General features: G+C 36.0%; 3 protein-coding genes across 4 annotated transcripts in view; 2 read left to right on the top strand and 1 right to left on the bottom strand.

Moving 5' to 3' along the window:
- The window catches only part of LOC148166825 (uncharacterized), a 41,461-nt gene extending 16,684 nt beyond the window's left edge, over positions 1 to 24,777 (bottom strand). For both annotated transcript variants that reach the window (XM_088048407.1, XM_088048406.1), the window contains exons 1-2: positions 24,625 to 24,777; positions 5,053 to 5,232 (exon numbers count right to left, since the gene is read on the bottom strand). In XM_088048407.1, the coding sequence (XP_087904533.1) occupies positions 5,053 to 5,224 (172 nt within the window). In that variant the 5' untranslated portion in view covers positions 5,225 to 5,232; positions 24,625 to 24,777. The remainder of the gene's footprint in view (positions 1 to 5,052; positions 5,233 to 24,624) is intronic.
- LOC148166827 (uncharacterized) lies at positions 9,833 to 13,715 on the top strand. Its single transcript, XM_088048423.1, has 2 exons — positions 9,833 to 9,902; positions 10,150 to 13,715. The coding sequence occupies exons 1-2, from the start codon at positions 9,833 to 9,835 to the stop codon at positions 13,713 to 13,715; spliced, it is 3,636 nt and encodes a 1,211-aa protein (XP_087904549.1).
- LOC148166828 (uncharacterized) lies at positions 13,758 to 14,911 on the top strand. The gene is made up of 2 exons (XM_088048425.1): positions 13,758 to 14,849; positions 14,882 to 14,911. Exons 1-2 carry the CDS (start codon positions 13,758 to 13,760, stop codon positions 14,909 to 14,911), a joined length of 1,122 nt encoding a protein of 373 aa, XP_087904551.1.
- Positions 24,778 to 27,217: the final 2,440 nt, after the last annotated feature.

Genomic DNA, 27,217 nt, shown 5'->3' on the forward strand with positions numbered 1-27,217 from the left:
TGGTGTTCATGTAAATTTTGCTTTTTGTTTTCCATGACTGTAAACGAGTTTCGACGTTTTGACTAAACACACTCACTACAGGTCTAACGGTCCGTTGCATGACTAGTTTTTAATTTTTCATTCTAAATCACTAACTACACTAATTTTCCAAAGCAAATAACATCAAAGAACAACGTTTACTAATACAGCTCTCCAACCCATTTGTTGTTTTATTTCACTCTTCCGTTTGTGTCGCTTTTGCCCGTTACACTAAAGAACCGAGGTCCGTTGTCTAAATTTTCTTTAGTAATTTTGTTTTTCTCAAACACAACGTAGGTCCTAACCGTTTTTGACGATCACAGCCAAACTTTGGATTTTAAATTTCGCGGTCTTTTAGCGCTATTTTTAAATATGTTTTGTGTGTATGTTAATGTCTTTTTGGCGGGCCTTTTCAAGACTGAAATCGAATTTCTACGAGAAACTATTAGCAAACACCAGCAACAAGTTGATTTAATGACCAGAAGAGAAGTTAAAGTGAAAAACATAATTGACGCCTTGCAGCAACAGAGAAACCAATGCACAGAAGATTATAAATGTTTATCTGCGACGACAAAAGTCAAAATACATCAACTTGAGGACAAAATAAAAAAAGATAAAGCGCAAATTCAAGACTACCATAATAAATTCGAAGAGAATCGACTACAATATACCGATGTTCAAAAGGAGTTAAAAAATACATACGAAAAGCTAATTAATATACACGAAAAGCTAGATAGTAAACACGAAGTGATACATAATTTACATAGACAGCTAACGTTTCAACACGAAGAACTCGCTAAATGTAATGCAGCACTTTTTGAAAAATCTACCGAAGTCCGTGACCTTCGAAATAAGTTGGTTAAAAATGAAGAAAAATATAAGAACCTCCTCTTGCATAACCAACTAGTACGCAGTGGATTAACAAAATTTGAGGAAACGAAAATTCCTGAGTTTTTCCCATCAAAAAGAGGTGAACTATATACCGATTTCTTAAAATCCATAAAGAACATAGATCTTCCACCTAACATCGCAACCTGTGTTAAGAATTTATTCCTCAAACTGAATACAAGCGTACGTACATAAGTGTCATTCCATTGAAAACACTGTATTGTAAACCCAGTTGACATACACCTAGTAAATTTTATGGCCACATTATGAGAGGACCGGGCAGTCTAATCCTTGCGGTTGGGGACCATAAAAGTAGACGCACGCCTATTCAACCATCGGTTAATCCTCTACCTAGACATTTGTCGGCTGCAGTTTACAACACCCAGTTTTATTTCTAAGGGTGGTTTGACTTAAGCCATAAAATGTTTATCAGGTGTATGTCGACTGAGTTTGCTATAATTATCGAGGAAGGTGAAAATGCGTTCAGTAACAATGAACTAAAATTATTAGCAGCGGTTTGGAAACTATCGCCCCTGAATAAGGGAAAGTTGGTGGTAAAAAAGTAATTTAGAGACTTTTTGATTGACAATTGACAAAGAAAGATATGTTTTGCAAACTTTTTTAAATTTATGTTGCACGGTATATGCCACATTTGTATGTATGTATGTATGTATATTTGTATATAATAAATAACAAATCAAGTACTGTGATAGATTACTTTTTTTGTGTAGTGAGTACCGAATTAAGCCACACACATTTGCATTTTTAGCCTCTAATATCTACTGCTTTCGAACGATTAAAAACAAAATTTGTCTATTTTACTTAAAAAAAAATATATTCAAGCAGACTCAGTGCAATTGACACATTTCTATTGTTACGATGGAGCCTGATCTGATCATATAAAGTGCTTTGTCTGCATAAGCACAAAAATTAAACTTTTACCGTGACAATTGGGATAAACAATCTGTCAGATTTTTGACTTTTGAAAAAATCTATTTTGTGATAGACGTAGTTGACAGTTGAAAAATTTATTATACAATGAAGAATATTTTATTTATATCATCATAACAGAATAAGTTAAGATTTATTTGTAGACATGTTTTTTGTAACTTCCCCTAGTAACAAAATCACACGCTTGCAATAAAATTTCCATCGGTAACTGTTTCGAGAAATATCCCACTGTGCGAAAAATGAATGAAAAATGATACGCTACGGTTTCGAGAGATAATAAAGTACGACTTTGTTGCAGAAAGTCAAAATTTAGAAAAATAATAGTTATTTACAGTGGCGTGTGGTAAGTTACATTTTACAGCGCGAAATCAGTTTGAAGCACGACGGAGTAGCCGGAGTGCTTTAATGATTGAGCGCTGTAAAATGGTTAACGCACAAGAGTTGTATTAAATTTTTTGGCTGAAAAATTTTAATTTAAATAATTGGATTTTTCAAAATTTATGAGAACTGTCACATCTGACATTTGTAAATTTCATCATCTGTCAATTCTGTCAATTTTGTAGTTCGTGCACAAAAAGTACACAAGATGGCGCTGTATAAAAAACGTTTTAATATTACTTTAAAAATAGAAATATTGTCTTAATTGAGATAATAATTTAGGTAGATTCCACTTTGGTGATCAATCTTCATTATGGTAAAGTGATTTTAATTTATAAACGCATGTGAAGAGCAGACGATTTGGGCAATTTTTACAGCACGGCGTGTGTAAACGTCCAGGGCGCTTGTAAATCTAGTGTTTCCGAAGATGTCAATTGAATGTTAATTTGACGTTTACAATTCATGAGGCCAAAAAATTTATTACACGTTCGGTTCTTTGATTATACTTTAAGTAATAAAGTCTTCGTCGCCCGGAAGGGGCGGTACAGTTTGTTTACACTTCAGATCCCAAGAAAAGAGGTAAAAAATATTGGTCATAACACTCGGGCAATATTTGAAGCTCCGCTGTCAAGTTACAGTTACAGCAGGTAAAAAATAGTGATTTTATGGCTTAATTGGAGTATTCACTGCACAAAAGCATTAAACCGGTAAATTAGCAGATTCGGTAAAATTCACCAGCCGCTTGTCTGCTGGTCGTTTTTTTTCGGGTGAGGATGGGTGTGGACTGTGGAGATCTGCCTTCACTTTCGATAAAATCGCGCCAAATTATTATTTGATAGTCAAAATTTCAAAAAAGCCCGTCAGGTACTTGCTATCTATGCAAATTTTTTATACAGCGTGTCAACAAATGTTTGTCCATCAAATGATGATCTGTGATGAATAATGAATTCACGCTTGTACGCATACATACCGAGAAGACAGCTTGACGGTCAAAGAGATCCTCTATTAAAAATAAGCCCAACTCTATTAATAAATCAATCTCCGCTAATGTTTTCTTCGTTGCTTGGACCGATTTAAATAAGTGCCGAAAAAAAGCGGCTACCGTACTTATGTATACAAAAAATCAGACCCTTTTCTGAAATGGTGAGAGATCTTTATGGCACTCTCGACATAATGGTTATGGTTTTGTCCCCGCGACAACGGACGTACGGCGATATTTAAAAATTGATTTCGCGAAAACCAAACGGCCGAAGAGGGCGAAAACCTGCCACTTTGTTAGTTTGGAAACTCGTCGGCAAAAGGGCAAAAGGAGCGAGAATGGTACGGTTCGGTCGTGAAAACTGGCAAATTTTTGACGTTTGAAAAAAATAGTAGAATTTATCAGACGGCAAAAAAGTGGTACTTTTTGTCGAGCAATTAAAATCTAGTATCGTAGCAAGGCGAAGCGTAGCGTATGCAAAATTGCGAACAGCAAAGCCACTTTTCGGAGAAATAACAAATACTACTTTTTAGAAAAAATAGCCTGTCATTTGTTATTGAAAGTGAATCAATTCAAAATTTTTATATTAAAAAAATAAACCGAACAGTCTATAAACCGATGAAAAAAAATTCAGTGCCACAAATTCGTTCAGTTTAATTCAGAGTACTTCAATCAATCTCCGATTATGTTTTCGTCGTCGCTGGGATCGATTTCAAGTGGCAAAAAAAATCACTACCATAAATGTAAACCTTTTTGGGTGGCCGCTTAAAAGTGTTTACAACTCACTCAAAGAATCCCCAAGAATTTTTCACTATGTCTACGAACATTTCTCTGTTTCAAAGCATTTTGAAACGTCTAGCACGTCAGCAAAGCCGGATGAACGAAAACGACTTTCAAAAGTCTCTTTCCACGCCAAAAAAAAAGTCCGAAAAGGACGAAACCTCCCCTAAACCTTTTTCGGGAAACTGTACTTTTGGAAAAGCTCGATGAAAAGATGGAGAAAAAATCGGTCTAGGAGAAATTTGTTCCCAAAGTATTATCGGTAATCTCGTTTCAAAAGAGGGGTTCCGCCTGTACACGTTTTATATACTCGTATATAGTAATAGCTAGCTTCGAACAGAACAGAGAAAGAAGAATAGAAGAAAAAAGAAGAAGAAAAAAACTCAAACCGGAAACTCAAGACCGACCGAAGAAGAAAGAAAATCACCGAACCAAGGCCATCGAAGAAAAAACAAAAAAAAAAGCAAAACCACCACCGAAGAACAGAATCAAGGATTGTGGAAGAACACGCAAGTCGTGAATACCACGAAAAAAAGTCACTCGTTCAATAAACAGTTTCCTCCCCTTACACCGTCTTTTCTTTCAATATCGACATCTCTGCACTGGGCTCGCAACATTTCTTTACAACCCACGAGGTTCTTGCACCGAATTGATCGCCCAGTCACATCGTCACTATGCCCGAAAAACGCTGGTCGAATCGGATGATTTTCGCCACCGCCTCTGCAAGGTGACCTCGCGGCCAGTAACATATCGAACACAACATAAACCTCAATTATCAAGCGTCTGACGACGACTAAAAAACGATTTTCAGAAGTTATTTTTCACATTTTCAAATTGGGTAATTAGAATTAGATAAACTTGAACTGAACTGTCCAGGTTCCAGTTCACACAAAAAAAAGTTGAAGAGAAAAATTAATTAAAATTAATCAAGGAAAACTTTGCAAGCTTTAGACTAAAACCTTAGTCCTCGCTTAATTAGAATAAGAAAAATATGAAGCACAACGTCTCAGTTTCCAATCAATTGCATTAATAAATTTAAAAAGGTTATAGAGATATACCTGTGAAATGCTGACTTTCTGGTGCTGCCGTTGATATTCCACTATTGGCAACTTGATGTTTCTCGTCACTTGCGACAAGCAAAAAAGCAGCTGATTCTAGTTTCTTAAGAGCTGCCTTCCTGTTTCTAGACCCCTTTTGCCATGTTAGTTTGAACCTTCTCTTTTTCGGCATCTTTATAGCTAAAAATATATGTTTCATTATATACAGGCTGTCCAGAACTCGCGCCCCAGAGAGCAAGGGATGGTGTCGGCAGCAATACAGATGGTAAATTTCAAAACAAAAATTGATTATGATTAATGGTATTCGAGAAATGATAAAAAATTAATAACCAATCCCGAAAGCTTATTTTACAAGTGGAGTAAAAGGCCATCCCAATTTCCTAGGTAATGAGTGTGTAATGTTCATCTGACCAATGGATGATAGTATGTGTACATAGTTGCCAATTCTCAAATACAGTTCAGCTTTGGGATTGGCTACCCGTTTTTTTGTCTTAACTCGACTTTCTAAATTTTGGTTCAGAGTAGTCGCCTCCATAAGCTCTTTCTCTTTGAGGCACGAGTTCTGGGACAGCCGCACACATATTGAGTGTTCCAGAACTATCCCTCACTGCATATGCAGACAGCAGTAAGAAATAAATATTCTCAAAACGAAAAATTTTTTAAGCGAGAAATAATCAAGTCAAATAATCTTCGCGCGTTTTTTAGGTGACGAGTTTTGGGATAATCTGTGGAATTAGACACTAACATTTAAGCACAAAAGGAACATTATTAAGAATTAAATGTACCAATTTATATTTATTAAAAAAATTAATAAATACAGTAATGGACGAATCAATCGGACACGACAGTTGCCAGGCCCCCGTCAGATTAGCCAAAAGCCCCGATTATAAACATCTGAACATCTGATAAGTTCATCTGAACTATTATGTGACATTAAATTGAAACACCAACAAATACAGGATGTTATGTAAGTAAAGCATCAACGCGTAACAGAAGAAGTATTTATTTTTGTAAACAGTCGAAGAACATTAAAGTAACCAACATTACGTCTCAGTTTGTTATGACCTTTATTAACTATCGTGCGTTCAAATAAAGAACGAATCAAAGTCATCTTTGATATGCTTTTGTCAGCGTGTAAGTATGTCGTTAATCCAAGCTATTTGGGAATGACATTAGAAACAAGTAATAAATGTGAAGGTCCACGAAGGAATTACATCACGACGAACTGCTACAAAGTTACTTTTAGCAGGACAGAGCAACTCATTGCACACAAGAAACATTGGCCCCATTGACAATTTTTTGAGGTTAGAATTGGTAGCCGAAACACTGCGACTTGTGGCAGAGAACAACAACGAGAAGCGACACCAAGCATAAAATTGCGAAATATTATTCAAAAAGTGTCCTCTTCAAAGAACTTTTTGTGGCGGGTAATTTAAACATGACCCATTTTTGTATTATAAAGATAATTGGCAAATATATGCACAACTTGCAAATATTCAGTTGGATCAGAGGACGAAATAAGAAATAAACAATATGAACTATAAAAAACTTAGATTTAGACAACAAACTGACAATTAATAATAATAAAGTGGACTAGTTAGACTGATGCAGAATGTGATTTTTTAGAATAAGCAAGTTATGTATGTATTTTCTATTGCAATTTTTTCATTCCTGGTTTTTGTTTATTTAACACATACATAGTTTAAAATTCGTGTCAAATAAACTTGTAATTAATAATTATAAATTGGCAAAATAGTTATTAATTAAGTTAAATTATTTAAGCCTCCTCGCTCTTGAAGAACGTCTTCAACGTAGACTGTAATGGTAAAACATCTTAATATATTAAATTTGCTTATTTAAACTATTGTTTAAAGTCCAACAAAGCGGACAGTTACCTCTACTTTTAGCGAAATACTTCCATATATGGTAATGGTTATTGCAGGTAAATCTGCTGATACAACTCAATTTGTTTGTTATAAATAGTTGCTATAAAATGTATAGTAAGGAAGAGTCATCGTCCTCACCAGTAATGTATTGTCAATGCCGAAATGTGTAAAGAAAGTGTGAATAGAACTTCCCCGTAACTTGACTTCAATTATTTACCCGAATCCCATCATCACATGGCGATCCTGCCAACGGAACAAACCTTGGACAGAGCGTAAGAAGATAGAAACCGGAAGAAAAAATGTGTGGAAGCAGACAGTCTAAAAAGGAACAAATTATCATTGAAGCAGCTGGTATGGGACAAAACCAAGCGGAGGAGAGCATGAAACTAAACAGAACCGAATGGATGATGGTGGTCTTTTTCGCTTTAATTATTGCTGGGTTTATATGGTATGGTATTAAGAAATGGAGGAAATCAGAGAGGACGAAAATCAGGCGTAAATTTGAAATAGAAGCTCTAAGGAGGTCAACAGCAAGTATTGACAACAATTAAAACACAAAGATAAAGTTAGTGATTATACCTATAGTTAGTGTAAGTGAAGTGGTGTTTTAAATATGGGCAATTAAATAAGATAGTGTAACTCTCATAAAAAGAAGAAAATAAAGCTATGTGTTGGTGCCAAAGTGATGTTGGACAAGTTTGAGGAATTCAATACTGAGCTAAGGACATTTTTGGAAAACCTCAAAAAGGACAACACAGCAAGGCGTCAGGATAGGTCCGTCACCGAACGCAAGCTACAAGAAATCGCAAGGTGTAAAGACTAAAGAGAAAGGTTAGTAACTGAATTTGCGAAAAAATCGGTCTCAAAAGAAGAAGACGTGTTAGTTAAAAATTTTGTAGAACGGATAGACAGGAAAATTGTAGAAATAGTCACTGTTTTATCACAACGCCAAGAAGATACTGATCGTACAAATTGTAATTCAGACAGCGTCAAAATGACTGAAAAATTTTGTTTTAACCTTCCAGCGGTCGCGCCGTGTCTCTGAGACCCGGGCGAGTCTATTTTTTACAATACCTCTAGAAGTAGAAGGAGCAGGTAATCGTCCATTTGAGAATGCTTTCTAGTTGAGTTTGTGATCTCGTGGATGTAACATTGCTTGTGAGTGCGTAAAACGTGCAGAAGTTATTTCCAAAATAGGTCTGTCAGACCCAGCGCGACCTTTAACGTCAGTTTTTTTAGACGAACTATTGTTAATTGGTAAAAAATGTTTTTGTAATTTTTATGAAATTCTTTTACCCAAACTTTTTTTAAAGCTATGGATTATGAAAAAGAACAAGAAAGACTGTCAGCTTTGTTGGATGAAGTAGATTTAGATGAAGATTATAGTCAAAATTTAGATTCCGACGTTGAAACTGATACTGAAGTAAATGTTATGACAATTGATAATATTGAATCGGATACAGAACAAGAAGCAGATTCTAGTGATTCCGAATTTGATGAACCACTTCAAAACAACCCAAAATACCTTCATTTATAGGTAAAGATTCTACAACAACATGGTACAAACATATACCTCCAAAAGTAAAAACTCGCTCAAAAAATATTATCAAGCAACAGCCAGGTGTCACAAATTATAGTCAAAACGCTAAGAGCATTTTAGAGTGTTGGAGACTGTTTTTTGACAATGGTATGTTAGATTTGATTGTCGAGGAAACCAATAAGTACATACGATCTAAATCAGAAAATTATTCGCGTGAACGCGACTGCAAATGTACGGACAAAATAGAAATAGAAGCTCTGATAGGCTTGCTGTATTTAGCCGGAGTTCTCAAAAGTTCTAGACTAAATGTCGATGAATTGTGGGATAAGAACGGTATAGGAGTTGAACGATTTTGGCTAACAATGTCAAAAAGAAGATATCTATTTCTATTGCGGTGCCTCAGGTTTGACGATCTTACAACTAGAAAAGAACGAAAATCTGTCGACCGTTTGGCACCAATTCGACAACTGTTTGACTGTTTTGTTTCAAATTGCAATAAAGGTTGTACAGTAGGTGACTGTGTAACAATTGACGAAAAACTAGAGGCATTTAGAGGTTGTTGTATATTCAAGCAATATATTCCAAATAAACCCAATAAGTACGGAATAAAAATATTTGCAGTTGTGGATGCTACAAATCGCTATATTTTGAACTTGGAAGTTTATGTTGGTTTACAACCGGATGGTCCGTTTCGTACTTAAAATGATCCTTCTAGTATTGTCAAAAGAATGGTTCAGCCAATTAAAGGAACAAGTAGAAATGTAACTGCAGACAACTGGTTTACTAGTTTTCCATTAGTATCAGATCTTTTACAAAATTTTAAATTGACGTATGTGGGAACTGTACGCAAAAATAAAAGAGAATTGCCGCCAGAATTTGTAAATACAAGAACACGTCCTGTAAGTTCAAGTGTATTTGGATTCAGTCAAAATTCAACAATCGTGTCATATACTCCCAAAAAATATAAAAATGTTATACTAGTGTCCAGTATGCATGACGACGATGCTATTGATCCTAAAAGTGGCGATCAAACTAAACCACACATAATTACTTACTACAACGAAACAAAAGGAGGAGTAGACACCGTTGACAAGCTTTGTGCTGCTTATGATGTAGCGCGGAATACCAGAAGATGGCCGATGGTGGTGTTTTACTCAATGTTGAATATGGCTGGGATTAATGCTTAAATAATTCATTTTAACAACAATCCCCCTAGCCAAATAAAAGAAATACAATTTTGAAAACGCTAGCCTTAGAACTTACCAAAGCACATTTAGTCCGAAGATCTAAGGAAACAAATGTACCACATTGTTTAATCGCTTAAACAGATTAATAATTTTTACTATTTGCCAAAATGCAATATGTGCATTTTTGTCGTTCAGCAGGTTCTTCAACCCGGTCAGTGACCAGCAGCAATCGTACATGTAGGCAATATTACGAAATTGTCTACTACTCATAATTAAGTTCAATGTATTGTTAAGTTTTTAATCATCACAATTTTTTATAAAATAAATTCAGTATAGAACCAACAGTCGTTCGATCTACTCCCCAACCCCCTTTAACATGGTCCTTCGAGCGAAAGAATTTTAAAAAATTTGAGCCGTGGAAGTTAAGAAGCTTAACATACTAAACAAACAACTTTTTGAACTTTTTTATTTTGTGAATCGTGAGTGCAAGTGACGAGCGATTCAAGTGACACAATGCCTACACGACAGCAAACAACAGCAGAAGATGAGAGGAAATTAAAAGACCAGGCAAGACGGATGGAGATGTTAAAAGAAGACATCAGCAGTGCCAAGCTGGCAACGGATGGCTTCAAGCAATATCTGGATGACATAAAAAGGCAATGGATGACTATAATGGACAACGATGTGGAGATTAACCGAATAGAAGAAGAAGGAAGATCTTCAAAATACTTTACTGAACACTGGTTTGACAAGATGCGTACAATGTATCGAAACAGCATTATTGAACTGGATCAGAAAATACGCAGTCAGGAGAACACCAGTTCACAAGGAATAACCAACAACAATGGGTTGCTACCAAAGTTGAAAATTCCAATTTTTGACGGAAGATACGAGGAATGGCCGACGTTTGCGGATATCTTCAATCAAGTCATTCACAATAATGGGAACTTGAGTAACGTTGAAAAGATTCAATTCCTAAAAACAAGCGTAAAAGGGGAGGCGCTGAAGGCAGTTCAGCACTTTGAAATTACTGAGACAAATTACGAGTGTGCCTGGAATGAGCTAAAGTCCAGGTACGACAACAAGCGACGAATTGTAAATCAACTGATAAACAAAATTCTACTGCTACCAACTTCAACGAATGAGTCTGCAGATGAATTGAAAGAAATCTACAACACAGTAAGGGAGTGTTTGGAGGCGTTGAAAATGCAAGGAGTTCAAACAGATTCTTGGGATGCCATCGTGGTGTGTATCATCGCAAACAAATGGGATACAAGAACAAATGAACTATTTGAATCATCGTTGACGAACGCCTTCGACATTCAAGGTTTGGAGATGGTCCTAAATTTCATCATGCGAAGATTTCAAGCCATGGAAGCGTCGGGACATGCTACCAACAAAGGCACAAGGACAGTGGAGAAACCTGTATGGGAGCCGTCGCACTCCAAGGCTAACTGTAAGTACTGTAATATGCCACATTTGATATACACTTGTAAAAAATTTAAGGAGCTAAACAGTTCCCAGCGGTTGAAATTTATTAAAGACAAAAAACTATGTTTTAACTGTTTAAATCACGAGTACGGTCAAAAATGCTTTTCCGTAAACAAATGTCGGGTATGTGACAAAAATCATCATTCGTTAATTCATTCAGAAGAGCGAAAACCTGTTGTCTCAACTAAGCATGTTGAAAAATCGGTTAAGGTGACTAATCATTTAGCGTGTAAAGACAGAAATGCAATATTAGCAACTGCATTAATTAGGGTAATGAACTCAGGTAAGGGATTCGAATACTTGAGGGCGTTAATTGATCCAGGGTCTCAAGCAGCATTTGTTACTGAAGAGGCTGCAAGCTTATTGGGTCTACCAAGAGAGAAGATCAACGCTGAGATAATGGGTCTCGGTGATTCAAAACAACGTACGAGTCATCATAAAATAACCGCGATTTGTAAACCTAGAACATCAAGTAATTTCAAGATTGTCACTGAATTATTTGTGTTGCCAAAACTTACAAGTAATGCACCAAGTCAACCAGTTGAATTCGTGGAGTCTGAGTGGGAAAATTCCATAATTGCTGATCCTTCGTTTTATAAACCAGGACCCATTGACATAATCTTAGGAGTCCGCGAGTATCAGAGCATGTTACTGAACGGAGTTAAGAAGACAAATAATGGGTTAGTCGGTCAAAACACAGAATTGGGTTGGATAATTTTTGGGGCCACGGAGAAATCTGACAGTAAAGATGTGAAGGTGGTTACGATGATGAATAGAACAGAAACTGATATAGATCTTTCGAGATTCTGGGAACTAGAGGAGGTGACATCATCTCGACAAATATCTAAAGAAGAAGAGGTGTGTGAAAAACAATTTCATGAAAAAACAATTCGAAACTCAGACGGAAAATATGTTGTTAGTATTCCGATGAAAGACGGTGACCTAGAGCTCGGTGAGTCAAGGCCGCGTGCAATGGCAAGATTACTGCAATTGGAGAATCGCTTAGAACAGCAAGAAAACAATAACAAAGAGTACAATGAATTCATGAAGGCATATGTTGACCTAGGACACATGGTTGAAGTGCCGAGACAGGACGAAGAAAAAGGTAAATATTACATTCCTCACCATCACGTGATAAGAGAAGAAAGTACTACAACGAAACTAAGGGTTGTGTTTGATGCGTCGTCCAAAACAACGAACGGGAAAAGTCTCAATGACATCATGCTAACAGGTCCGAGAATTCAAGAAGAGTTATTTGACATTCTACTTCGATGGAGAAGCAAGAAGATTGCTTTTACTGCGGACATTGAAAAGATGTATCGGCAGATACTTATGGATGTGGAAAGTCAAGAGTATCATAGGATACTTTGGAGATTTACGAAAACAGAACCTGTAAAAGAATATAGGCTAGCCACAGTGACATACGGAACCAGAGCTGCTCCGTACTTGGCAGTCAGAACGATTCAACAGCTGGCCAGAGACGAAATGCACAGATTTCCAATGGCAGCAAGGATGGTACTAAAAAACTGCTACGTAGATGATGTCTTATCAGGAGCTGACACAGCACAGGAAGCATCAGTGTTACAAGGTGAATTGATCGAGCTATTTAAATCAGGAGGATTTAATCTACGCAAATGGTGTAGTAATAGCACACAATTGTTAGAGAATTTACCAGCAGAGTTGAGAGACAAGGAAGCAGTAGAGCTGACTGAAGATGATGTAAAAAAATCACTGGGAATTTATTGGATTCCATACAATGACACAATCAACTTTAAAATCACTAAAAACGACAAGGACAATGGAAAACTAACAAAAAGAATAATTGCATCTGAAATCGCCAAACTTTTTGATCCACTGGGACTACTATCACCCGTAGTCATCACAGCAAAGTTACTGATCCAAGAGCTTTGGAAGTGTGAAAGTAAATGGGATGAAGCAGTACCATCAACGATTGCAGACAAATGGAACAAATTCTACAGGAAGTTGAAAGAAGTTGAAGAAATTACAATTGAGCGATGGACGCACCATCACCAGGGACTTAAAAGTACAGAGATACATGGATTTTGCGATGCTTCGGAGAAAGCTATAGGTGCAGCAGTGCACCTTAAAGTAACTGATGACGAGGACAATGTCAAGATAACGTTACTGGCAGCGAAATCTAAGGTGGCACCGTTAAAGACTAAAAGTACCCTTCCGAGACTTGAACTATGTGCTGCGTTGTTGCTATCAAAACTAATAGAGAGAGTAATTGAATCATTACAATTCATCAACTACAAAATGCATGCCTGGACCGACTCCATGATAACATTATGTTGGATAAGAGGTGAAGCAACAAGGTGGAAAACATTTGTAGCAAATCGTGTTACTGAGATCAACCAACTCACAAGTGGAGCAGAATGGCATCACGTCAGATCGGAAGAAAATCCAGCTGATGCAATCACAAGAGGATTGACCCCAGAGAAAATGGTCAACAACGAATTATGGTGGAACGGTCCTAAGTGGCTAAAATTTGAAGATGAGAATTGGCCAAAAAACGAAAACGTTCCATCCACACAATAAGAGCAAAGGAAATGCTTGCATGTACAAGTTAAGAATAAAGACATGAACAAGATCCATGAACATTGGTCATCGCTAATAAAGGCAAAACGAGTCATAGCGTACTGCATGAGGTTCATCCACAATCTGAAAAATCCGAAGATGATTGGTCCATTAAAGGTACAAGAACTGGAACAAGCTCTCAATTATATGATTAAAAGTGAGCAGAATGACACTTTTATTGACGAAATTCGCGAACTCAACAAATCAAGCAACATAAGCAAACAAAGTTGTTTATCAACATTACACCCATTCGTAGATAAAAATGGAATACTGCGAGTAGGTGGTCGTTTGGAACATTCATTACTAAGATACGACGAAAAACACCCAATCATCATCTCAGGGAAATGTCGTCTAGCACAGATGATTGCAACAGATGCCCATTTGCAAACGTTGCATGGTGGAAATCAACAAACGCTAGCGTACACGAGAAGGATGTATTGGATTACAGGTGGAAAGAACACAATCAAGAAAATAATAAACAACTGCACTGTCTGTACAAGATACAAAGCTAAAACAGCCCAACAATTAATGGGTCAATTACCAGCAATCAGGGTGAATCCAGCTCCAGCATTTTTAAACACAGGCATCGATTATGCTGGCCCTATTCAAGTGAGGGCAACGAAGGGCAGAGGCCATAAGTCGACAAAGGGTTATATAGCGGTATTTGTTTGTCTAACCACAAAGGCAATTCATCTCGAAGTAGTGAGCGACATGAGCGCAGAATCTTTTATGGCTGCACTTAAAAGATTTACAGCACGCAGAGGGCCAAGTGCAAACATCTATTCAGACAATGGTATTACTTTCATAGGTGCAAGTGGATTACTCGAACAACAAGTTCAAGAAATGATACAAGGATCAACAATAACAGATGAATTGGCGAATAAGGGAACACAATGGCACTTCATACCTCCAAGCGCACCCCACTTTGGTGGAATCTGGGAGGCAGGCGTAAAATCGACAAAACATCATCTTAAACGTGTGGTCGGAGAATCCACACTTACATACGAAGAGCTAACTACGCTGTTGCATCAAGTTGAAGCTTGCTTAAATTCGCGACCCTTATGTAGACTCACTGAAGAGATGAACGACTCATCGGTGCTGACGCTGCTATTAGAAGCTGCTATTAGAAGGGCGATGGAAAATCATTCAAAAGATGAAGAAAGATTTTTGGAAAGCGTGGTCAACAGACTACTTGAACCAATTGCAACAAATGTATAAGTGGAAGAATCAAGAAAGCAATGTCAAGGTGGGACAAGTGGTGTTGATAAAGGAAGATAACGTTAGTCCAAGTAAATGGCCACTAGCACGAATTACAGATACACATGCAGATAATCAAGGCGTAGTACGAGTAGCAACAGTGAAAAGAGCAGAAGGCGCGGAGTTGAAACGTCCAATTCACAAACTGATTCCCCTACCGGGAGAAGATGAAGAAAAGGGAAAATTACAAAGGAGAGAAACAAAAACAGAACAAACTCAACAAAAAAGAAACTACACAAACTGCTCGCGATGGAAAGTAGTGACGATAGCGTTGTTGTTTCTACTACATTTTGGGAAGGCAAGGGCAGCGAAGATGTATAACATAGAATATCCAGAGCCTGGATTCTATATTGAACACCTTGGAACTGCAAGAATTGATAGAGGATTACTCAAGGTTGAAATACAATTTGAAGATTCAAAATGGAAGAACGACACTCTAACAGGACAAAGCATAGTACGGGAGATGAAAAATTTATGTCAGAAAATGAATGAGCTGGCTGAAGACATCGAATGTAAGACATTAATCAATCATCTTGAACAGGAAACAAGACAGTTGGAATGGATCAAAAAGGGCTTAGACATTACAACAAGAAACAGACAAAAAAGAGGAGTTTTTGGCACCATTTTAACGTCAATTTTTGGTGTAAATGATGAGGTGTACAGGAACATCGAATCATTAGACAACAATCAAAAGGATCTTATTCAAGCATCAAATCAACAAACAAGGTTCATGTTACACGCACTAACGAAATTCAACGAAACAGAAATTCGGATAAACGAAAGGTTGAAACAATATCAAGTAAAATTAGGTAAGGCCTTAGAAGCGGTAGAAGGAATGCAATATTGGTACAGCAAGGTAGAGAGATCCAAGTTAGAAATCTACATGCTAAGTGTTTATCAAGTAGCAAACAATTTTATACAAGAAGTATTACAACACTATCGTAGTTTATCTCGACTACAAGTGAGTGAAGGAAATCTGTATGAAATAATCTCACCTGCACAGTTACAAGAAGCGTTAGAGGAAGCCGGAAAAAGATTACCACAAAACATCGAAATTGTATCACAACCAATAATACGAGAAGAAGTTCGTCATGAAACCAACATCACGTCGGTGTATGGATATTTTGCAATGGCAGAAATTGTTGAATTTGAACTTGTGAAGCCGAATCCGATTCCAATAAAAATCAAAAACAATACGTATTGGGAATTAGATGTAGATACAGACATCATTGCAATTGACACGACACACAACGGTACTTTCAAATCAGTGAAACGGATTTAAAAAATTGCATACTGGAAAGAAAACAAACATACATATGTTCCCCATCCATAATTCGAAGCATTGAGAATAATCCGAATTGTGTGATCGACACGTTATACAACAGGACAGACATATCATCAAATTGTCCAGTCAAGAAAAAGAAAATTACGTCAATAATGTGGAAAAGATTATACACGAAAAATACATGGTTGTTTGTCACGCCAGTCATCACAAAAATTGCAGTGATCTGCAATGGAAAAAGAGAAGAAACTAAAATTCAAACATACGGAATAGTCTCAATTGCACAGCATTGTGTAATAACGACAAAGAAGACTTTACTAACAGCGAAAAGAGTAGAAACTCTACCAGTAGTAGGTGGTTACATCCGACCGGTCGCGGTAAATTTGACTATGTCAAAAACTAGAACTGGAACCCGGAGACTGGATGAAGAAGAAATACAACCAGACGATGATCTCAAAGATTTATGGGAAGAGGAACAATCTCTTCACACAGAGATAAAGGAGAAGCACTGGGAGGAAATCCGACATCATTCGACAGTCACTAGCATTCTCACGACAAGCATGCTTGCAGCAATTGGAATAACAATTGGAGTGACAATTTGGACAGTGAAGAAGTTAAGGAAAAAAAGAAGAAATTCAAGAGGCAAGCCACAGCAAAGGGCCGAGGAAGGTGTTGAGTTGAGGCCTCTGAATCGATTAGTAGCAGATCCTCTAGAAGGATTCGAGTCTCTTAGTTTGGGAACATAGTGTAGAAATTGGTGGAATTAAGTTAGCGGTAAAATAAGTTGGGGTTTTTAATTAATTATTATTATTGGATAGTTAGAAAATATGGCATTTTACAATATTTACGTTCAACACTTTTACTTTTACTTTAAAACAATTACTTTTTTTACTTTTATGTTGTCTATAATGTGAATAGAATACTGTGGTCAGCAATTGTTGCAGATGTACTATGGACACCCTGACCACACACAACACGGCACACAAGAAGAATCTGCTGACGTACAGGAAGCGATCACCGACAAGGATGTGTCCAGTTCCAGTCGTCGAGTCGCCAATATGTTTAATCGCTTAAACAGATTAATAATTTTTACTATTTGCCAAAATGCAATATGTGCATTTTTGTCGTTCAGCAGGTTCTTCAACCGGGTCAGTGACCAGCAGCAATCGTACATGTAGGCAATATTACGAAATTGTCTACTACTCATAATTAAGTTCAATGTATTGTTAAGTTTTTAATCATCACAATTTTTTATAAAATAAATTCAGTATAGAACCAACAGTCGTTCGATCTACTCCCCAACCCCCTTTAACACACATACTACCCAAGAAAGAAGACAAGAAGTTGCTGGAACATCTAAAGCGGTCGAAAACATACCTGAAGGAACCAGAAAAAGGTGTTATTACTGTCTTCAGACTAAAAACGACAGAAAAACTAAATATTATTGCAAAAAATCCAAATTTTTTTATGTTTGCAACACCTCACGCCCTATTGTCAAAATTGTTCTAAAGATTAAAACATGTATTATTTTTTTCATTGTTCATGTTTCTACTTTCTAATAAACACAAAAAAACTGAACGTTTATTTGATTTGTTTAGAAAAAAAAAATTAAAATATAAGTAAGTCTTGAAATACGTCAAAAATAAGCCGACATAAATTTTTAATATTTGTATTATTCTAAAATTTTGCAGACCTAAAACAAATAATACGCATGTAAGAAAAAAGTCCAAATTTAAGATTAACACCAAAAAATTAAAAAAAAACATTGTTTACAAATATATTAATTTTTAAATTTTGGGTCTTGCAGACCCGGCGCGACAGTTTTTGTTACTCAAGAGGGCGCGACCGCTGGAAGGTTAAAACGGCGTCAAGCTTGCTTCCTAAATTAGATGGTACAGTAGAGAGTACCTATCGATTAATTCAAGGGATTGAGCTATACAATCCAGCCTTAGACAACACCAGCAAACCCTTACTTATAAATTACGTCTTAAAAGCGTGTATACTGCATAAAGACAAAATTTATTTAAATTCAAATTATAATTCAGTTGAGTCTTTATTGGCAGATATTAGGAAAAACTTTTTACCAAAGCAATCCGCTGCAGCACTAGCAGCTCAACTACAAACCACAAAACAAGGGAATACATCAATTGAACAATTTGGTGAAAAAATTGCTGAGTTAATGTCAAATTTAACACTGACACAAGCGGGAGATAATATGAACGAAAAGGAAACGTTCCGTCGAGAAAACGAAAAGGTAGCTATAGACGTTTTTGCACGAGGTATTCGAAATGTTGAGCTACGCACTATCATAAAAGCGCGAAAATATGACTCATTGAAAGATGCGATAGCGGCGGCTAAGGAAGAAACCGTTCTTGATCATACAACCGAGTCGGTGTTCCATTATAAAAACGCTAAAAAACAATTTAATAGATTTTCATCGCAAAACTACCGTTCAAATCCAAATAATTCGCAACGATATTATAATAATTATTCACAGTCCGGAAATAATAATTATAAACGCGAAAATTTTAACAGGCAACAATCAGGAAATAATCACTATAAACAGAATAATTTTGGTGGTCAACAGTCAAAGAATTTTAAACGCGGAAATGACACTTCAAGTAATTAACAATCGGGAAACGGGTACAAAAATTTCAATCAACAAGGTGGAAATTCATATCGAAATAATAATAGTGGAAATAATCGTGGAAACATGCGATCACAAATATATACAGCAAGCATCAAGTACCGATACAAGTGAAACATTCCAGAACGTAAATCAAGAAAAAACGTTTTTTCGGGCCCCAAATCAGTAAAGACGAGGTTATTTTAAATTTAAATAGTCTAAATTTTATTCGAATGATATACAATTGTCAAGAAATTTTATTACTATTAGATACAGGTGCTTCTATAAGTGTTTTTTTCTCAAAATTTTTAAGTAAAAATCAAACAATTAATTCACAGAACAAAATAAGAATTAGCGGGATATCTGGGTCAACAATGTCAAGTGGATCAGCGTACATTTCATTGAAGGTTAATGACAAGCGCATACGTCATGATTTTATGATTATCTCAGCACTTAGTAATAATATGCACGGCATTCTAGGATCAGATTTCTTTGAAAAACATCGAGCGTCAATTGACTACGAAAAATTCACATTCTCTTTTTATGTAAACGGTGAAAAAATTATACTACCTATAGAATCAAATTGTACTAGAGATATATTAATTCCGCCACGGTGCGAAGTAATTAGATACTGTCAAACAGAAACAACGGGCGAGTGTTTAATTCTACCAGAAGAAATCGAAAACGGTGTTTTCATAGCGGGTAGTCTTGGAGATGGAAAATTAGGACATATTCCGGTTCGAATACTAAATATTTCAGACAAAGAAGTAAAATTAAGAAATTTCAAACCAAAAATCGGGAACATTAATGATTATCATGTATGCAACTTCGAAAATAAAAGTGTAACATCAGTAAATCGTGTAGAACAAGTTCTTGCATTAATTAAAATAGACCATTTAAATAAAGAAGAAAAACGTGCAGTAGATCATATTATAGCAAAATTTGCTGACGTGTTTCATTTACCAGACGATCCTTTAACTGTAACAAATGTTTATAAACACGCGATACAAGTAGAAGATAATGCGACACCAACGTACGTGAAACCTTATAGATTACCTCAAACTCAGAAATCAGAAATTGAAAATCAAATTGAAAAAATGTTAAAAAATGGAATTATTGAACCAGCGAGATCCGCGTGGTCCGCACCTCTTTTAGTTGTTCCTAAAAAACCAGATAATAATGGTACACGTAAATGGAGAGTAGTGGTTGATTATCGAATGCTAAATACGCGATTAAAAGAAGATAAATTTCCTTTACCATGCATAGCTGAAATTCTTGATTCTCTGTCGGGAGCTATGTATTTCTCACATTTAGATTTATCTCAAGGATACTATCAAGTTGAACTAGAACCTTCTTGTCGTCCCTATACTGCATTTACTACTAATAAAGGACAATATCAAATGACAAGATTACCGATGGGATTGAAAGTTAGTCCAAATGTTTTTTCTCGAGCAATGACAATTGCAATGTCTGGATTAAATTACGAAAGATGTTTCATTTATTTAGATGATTTAATTGTATTCGGAAATAGTTTATAAAACCACAATAAAAATCTTGTACAAGTATTGCAAAGATTAAGAGAAGTAAATTTAAAATTGAATCCAAGTAAATGTAATTTTTTGAGGAAAGAAATTTTGTATTTAGGACACGTTATTTCAGCTTCAGGTGTGTCTCCAGATCCGGAAAAAATTCAAACTATGTTGCAGTTTCCAGTACCAAAAGATGCACAGGAAACAAAAAGATTTGTTGCTTTCTCAAATTATTATAGAAATTTTATTCAAAATTTTGCAGATATTGCTGCACCTCTAAATTATTTAACACGGAAATCTATTGAATTTAAATGGACTAAAGAATGTCAAAACTCCTTTGAACGCTTAAAATCAGCTTTAGTAAACCCTCCTATACTTCAATATCCAGATTTTTTAGAAAACAATTGCTTCATACTTAAAACTGATGCTTCGGGTAATGCCATTGGCTCAGTACTATCAAATATGAACGATAAACTAGTAGCTTACGCAAGCAGAGCTTTGAATCCTGCAGAACGAAACTACTGTACTATTGAAAAAGAACTTTTAGCGATTGTGTGGAGCGTAAAACATTTTAGACCTTATTTGTATGGACGAAAATTTCTTATACAAACTGACCATAGGCCATTAGTGTATCTATTTGGTATGGCAAATCCGTCAAGTCGACTAACTAAATTTCGCTTAACTTTGGAAGAATATGACTTTGAAATTCAGTATATCAAAGGAAAGGAAAACGTGACAGCTGATGCTTTATCAAGAATTAAAATTAATGATTTACGAGAAATGTCAAAAAATGTTACCGAATCACTAAATATTTTAACCCGCGCACGTTCAAAACAATTGAAAGACAATCAAACACAAAACCAGACAAAAGAAGAAAACGTAACCGGGACTGATCACCCTGGAACCGTGGAACTTCTCAAACGACCAAAAGATTCAATCGAATTGCGACCCATAAATTTGCAAATGTACAAAAAATTACTAAATGGAAAACAATACGAGTACTCAAACAAACAATTTATATATGATGCAACGTTGCATATAATTTACTTCGAGTGGAGTTCTTGTTCCGCGTCTGCTCTGCGAGCGTCGTTGAAAGATCTTCAACATATATGTACACGATTTAAAATTCCGGAAATAATTATCGTAAGAGGCGATAGGTGTACAATGAAAGAAAAATTTATTAAAGAAATATGTAAGTTTACCAAAATAATTAATGAAAATTCTATAAAATTGTCAATTTTAAGAAACGTAAATACTATTAATGATTTACTAACAAGACAACTTATTTTAAATGATTTTCACATGCTACCGACGGGTGGGCATGCAGGTATTAACAGAATGTATAAGAACATTAAAAAATATTATTTTTGGATAGGTCTTCACACAGATGTCGAAAAGTTTGTGAAAAAATGCGACGACTGTCAACGGTATAAACATGCAAAACCTCATGTAGAACCCTTAACTATAACGTCAACAGCATCGTCAGCTTTCTAAAAAATTTTCTTAGACTTAGTGGGACCATTAGATCCTGATATAAATGATAATAAATATATACTTACAATACAATGCGACTTGTCTAAATTTGTAGAAGCTTATCCTTTACCAAACAAAGAAGCAATAACTGTAGCTCGTTTTTTTGTGGATAATTTCATTCTAAGATATGGAATACCAGCAGAAGTTGTAACCGACCAAGGAACTGAATTTCTATCCGTAATTTTTTCAGAATCGTGTAAGATTTTAAACATAAAACAATTAAAGTCTACCGCATATCATCATCAGACCATAGGTGCTTTAGAAAATAATCATAAACATTTGGGTGCATATTTGAGAATGCAAGTAGCTCATCACCCGAATGCTTGGAGCACTTGGTTACCTTTTTGGTGTTTCGCTTATAATACAACGGTTCATACAACTACTCAGTATACACCGTATGAGTTAGTATTCGGCCAAATAGCAAGGTTACCGTCTAATATCAATGCAAAAGTAGATCCTTTATACACATTTGATAATTACCCCTTAGAACTCAAATTTAGGTTGCAAGAAGCATGGCATGACGCAAGTCAAAAATTAGTTAATGCAAAGATTAAACGTAAAGAAATATACGATCAGCATACTTCTAAATTAATTAGTTATAAGACAGGTGATTTAGTTTTAGTAAAAAATAATGTGCAAAATAAGATGCAACATTTATTTAAAGGACCTTATTGTGTAATTAAAAAAAATACGCCAAATGTAGTTATAAGTTTAAATGATAAGGAAATAATTGTACATAAAAACCAGTGTAAGCCATATTTTAAGTAAAATGTTAAGTACATAATGTTAGATTGTATAAATTAATAATTAAAATTGTAAAGTAGTTTAAGAACAATTTAGATGGGTTAGGTAATGTTAAGTTATATAAAAAAAAAATTGTAAATTGTATTTTTTTTTCCTCTTGCGGGGGAGGTGTAATGGTAAAACATCTTAATATATTAAATTTGCTTATTTAAACTATTGTTTAAAGTCCAACAAAGCGGACAGTTACCTCTACCAATTGCTGAGAACGCAATTGGGTAATGAGTTCAATACCCATTACCTTTAGCGAAATACTTCCATATATGGTAATGGTTATTGCAGGTAAATCTGCTGATACAACTCAATTTGTTTGTTATAAATAGTTGCTATAAAATGTATAGTAAGGAAGAGTCATCGTCCTCACCAGTAATGTATTGTCAATGCCGAAATGTGTAAAGAAAGTGTGAATACAACTTCTCCGTAACTTGACTTCAATTATTTACCCGAATCCCATCATCACAAGACATTGTTAACATGGTTAAGTGCTCGCTCTTGTTCTGGATTTATTGGTGGAACTTCTTCATTATTTTTGCAAGTAACATTATGCAACACCTATGTCGCTACAACAACAGCTTGCGCTGTATCAAGTTTTACTCTCAGCCCCATAGCTACCGCTGGAAATCTTCGTTTAAGCACTTAGATAACATTTCTGCTTCAATTTGAGTTTCATGCAATGGAGTTATTAAATATGGTCTGACAGGGTAACCTTTTTCGCCAACAACTAGAAAAATTCCAAAATTTCCCCTTTTAAAATGTGCACAGACATTTGAATTTTGAAAAATATGTGAATATGTGAATCATGTGCAGATCCGGGCCACCGGCATACTATATTCAAGAGTTTCAAGTTAGGATAAGCAATTGTTTGGATATTTAAAGAGAAAAATTGTTTACGACTGCGAAATGTCTCTGCGTTATCTCCTCTACAGGAGACAAAATTTTCACATGAGTGCAGTCCTACGCATCTGGTAAAACGAGCAATATTGTAAAATTTTTGTTTAAGCGCTGTTCCTTATGTGTTTCAGGCATGTGGATGTAATTTTTACTGCGTTCCAGAATTAACTTTCGTTGCTCCAACAGAACCAAATGCGTTCTTTTATTATAGTGGGGGTAAAAAAGTAAAAAACTAGTAGCGTTCTTTTAATAAATCTGAGAGCTATCACAGGCACTCTTTCTTCTCTGATTTTAAAATGAGAGATGTCAGATAATATTGGTGTTTGACATTGACATACGTCAAATGTTAGGTTATGGTGAATTAGGCGCGAATTAAGAACGAGCAGAGCCAGATTAGCAACCATTGAAAACAGAGTGACTATTTTCATTTTCTACTGCTTTTTTGTTTAGTATAGTTATTTGAAGTCATGGAACGTACGTTACAATTGGTAGATCCCGAGTGCAATATGTGTTATGAAATTTCGGTGACTGATGAAGAATATACAAGAGCTATCAATGTTAAAATTACAATAACACATGTACCTAGTTATGATAATTGTGTGCAATTACAGATCCCCACTTTGCCCAGACACTATTGGAAGATGCTCAGAGACCAACATGGGAAACAGAATCTCAAGTAAAGGACAACTGTACATCTTGTAAGTGAACTTAACATTATTGTATTGGTCATGGTTAAAACACTAAGTAAATTAAAATTACAGCAATCACAAATCAACTGCCATCACCAGGAGCAAATGATGCAAACGTACACAAAACCCCAGGTGAAACTAAACTTTGGACAAAAGAAAATACCCTCTTCTTGATTAGCCTCGTAAAAAAATACGACAATGAATTTAGTTCAAAAGTTAAAAAGCATATGTGGGAAAAAAAAGCTAAGGAAATGAGTAGTACCTGCAACACATTGGTTACATACACCGAGGTCCACGAGTGATAATGAGCCTGACCAAACTCAAACTACAACCCAACATACATTTTCATAGCTGTCGTAGATATTTGTCATGCTCTTGACTTCCAACCTCACTTTTGCCAATATCAAGATTCTCATCGTTTGAGTTGTAAAATTTTCAACATGTGGTCACTACATCTGTCAATGTACACTGTAAAAAAGAAAAATAGTTGAATGTTTTCAACACCTCCCTAGCCCAGAATTTTACTTGGACGCACGATATAATTCAAAGTAAGGTTTCATTTATAGGGTAAAATTGTCCTCTGGTAATTTTTTTTATAAGTAAAGGAAAGAATATAAGGAATAGGAAGAATGTACATTTTTGAATTTTGACGAAAATCGATAATTTTCATGTCGTATAATATGATGTCGTTAGTAGAAAAATTGCCAAAAAATTGTTTATAATTTTTTAAGCGTTTTTAAAAGTCCGATTCGAGCGAGATTGGAAAACATACCTAACAGCGAGGCTAGCTTTGTGACGTCACATCTCAGCTTCGCTCTTAGCGGAACCGTCCGTTTGTATTACTCTAATTCGATTGCCGTCTTTATAATTAAAAATGGGGTCAAAACAGTGGTATTTTGTGCCAGGATGTAAAAGTGCTAATATTAATGCACCCGAAAAAATATTTATAACAGTTCCTTAAGACAATAAAAAGAAAAAAAATGCTTTTCGACCGCGAGATGTTCGATGTCTGATATGTTTCTATAAAGTGTAATATTTTAAATTTATTGTAATTAATTATGTTATTATCCATGATACATGCAGGCATTACATTTTTTAATTTATTTTAACTCTAGTCCACATGCTACATACACTGACTTTATTTATTAAACTGTTTTATACAAACTTAAAAGAATGAATTTTTTGCTTAAACTGAAGACTTTTGTTATATTTGAAACAACTGTCAGTTGTACATTTTCTCAAAGACTTGAGGGTTGGGGGTTTTAATAAAAAAAAATACTTTGGCCTAACGAAAAAACTATTCGAAGAAATTTACCTATTTAGTTGCGACTTTTATTCTATAGAGTAGTCTACAGTATGACCCCGGATTGAATTTGCAAAAGGAAAAAAAACTTTATTTTTAATTTTACGCATAAATCACCGAAAAATAATAATAGTTTCAGTCAGGTCAGGTCAGGTCAGGTCAGGTCAAGTCAGTTCAGTTCAGTTCAGTTCAGTTCAGTTCAAAATAATAATAGTTTCAGTCAGAATGTGTTTCTAAAATCGTAAAAAACAAAAACTAACAAAGAACTTTTTTTTTTAATTTTGCAGCAAATGCCAAAAGGATAAAATTTATTCCTTAATTTAAACCAATTTTAAATATTTGATTAATCCACACCGCTTTCAGCACATAGTTCAATAATGTGAGAACCTTACAGGTCTCGATGTCGTTGATTATCGCAAATTAATTAACAGGTACTAGCTACGGCCAATCAAACTACTAATCGACTCACCAGACATCTGAACCACCCTATCGGTACATTTAGTCAGGACCGGACCCACCAGAATTGGGCCCACATTGATTGACTCGAAACAAAAGATAACAACACCTGTTTATCTGTAATTATGGATAGGAAAGAAAGGTACACTCACCAGGGGTGTTCCACCCCCTTGCCCCAGGCGATGCCAGGCTCGAACTGTTGCCATCTGTTAACCCTCTGGAGATGACCTCCTGGTTAACGACGTAATCGCTGAAAGGTGTATAGTTCGGGGATATACAGCCCGCGGCATCAACTCACGATGTGTGTGAGAGTTCCAGCCACCAAGGTGATGGGGCACATCCCCATCACACCCATGTACTAAGCGGCGTCCCACGACAGGACACGGGGACCCCTCCAACACGTCCGCCGTACATTCTCGTCATTTGCATTGTGTGCCCACGAGAACCCTTCCGGATTCTCCATTACATGAGCTAAAGTCTGCCTCACCTGGACCTCCCCCCCCAGGGCAGACCCAGTGCTCAAGAATTACATCTAGATGTCTGCCAAGGGTTTTATAGCATAGTGAATTATACTCGCTCTGCCATTCCAACTTTCACGAGTCTGCCAGGGGCCAAAGCCCCTGAAGGAAAGGGTTAACACAGAGGAATACACTTGCTCAGAACGACGTAGAGCAACAACTCCGTAATGGGCCAGTACGACCCTGACGGGTACGACACAGACGCCCAAGCGCACGTAATCACGACCACCAGCATACTAAAGATATTTCCCTCAAATAAGTTAAAGGGAACCAATCAGTCAAGGTCAAGTAAAACATATGTTAGCGGGGAGGTTTGTTCACATTAATGTTGTTACCTTCGTCTCAATTTTTGACGTCTTACAATTCGTCCATCCTGACATTAGCTCGTCCCGAGATACAGTAATTCAACTTATTACTACTTCTTAATCAACTAAGCATCCCAATGCTTCTAAGTTTGCTAAATTGCAACACTAGTGCTCTAATCTACAAATGCATGCTGCTTACTACATCTGCGGACAATCATTGTCTCACTCTCTTCACCATCATGACAATAAAAAAATGCTCAGTCAATTTACGTT

The sequence above is a fragment of the Gnatocerus cornutus genome, unplaced genomic scaffold (genome assembly GCF_029298725.1).
Source record: "Gnatocerus cornutus isolate USDA-ARS CGAHR unplaced genomic scaffold, icGnaCorn1.1 Chromosome12, whole genome shotgun sequence".
In the NCBI taxonomy this organism is placed as follows: domain Eukaryota; kingdom Metazoa; phylum Arthropoda; class Insecta; order Coleoptera; family Tenebrionidae; genus Gnatocerus; species Gnatocerus cornutus.

Bases quoted from the DNA above. Each gene is read 5' to 3' on its own strand.
- LOC148166827 (XM_088048423.1), top strand. From the start codon at position 9,833: ATGCAATATGTGCATTTTTGTCGTTCAGCAGGTTCTTCAACCCGGTCA. The intron at 9,903-10,149 runs GTAGGCAATATT...GTGAATCGTGAG, and splicing joins GACCAGCAGCAATCGTACAT to TGCAAGTGACGAGCGATTCA.
- LOC148166828 (XM_088048425.1), top strand. From the start codon at position 13,758: ATGAACAAGATCCATGAACATTGGTCATCGCTAATAAAGGCAAAACGA. The intron at 14,850-14,881 runs GTGCTGACGCTG...AGCTGCTATTAG, and splicing joins AAGAGATGAACGACTCATCG to AAGGGCGATGGAAAATCATT.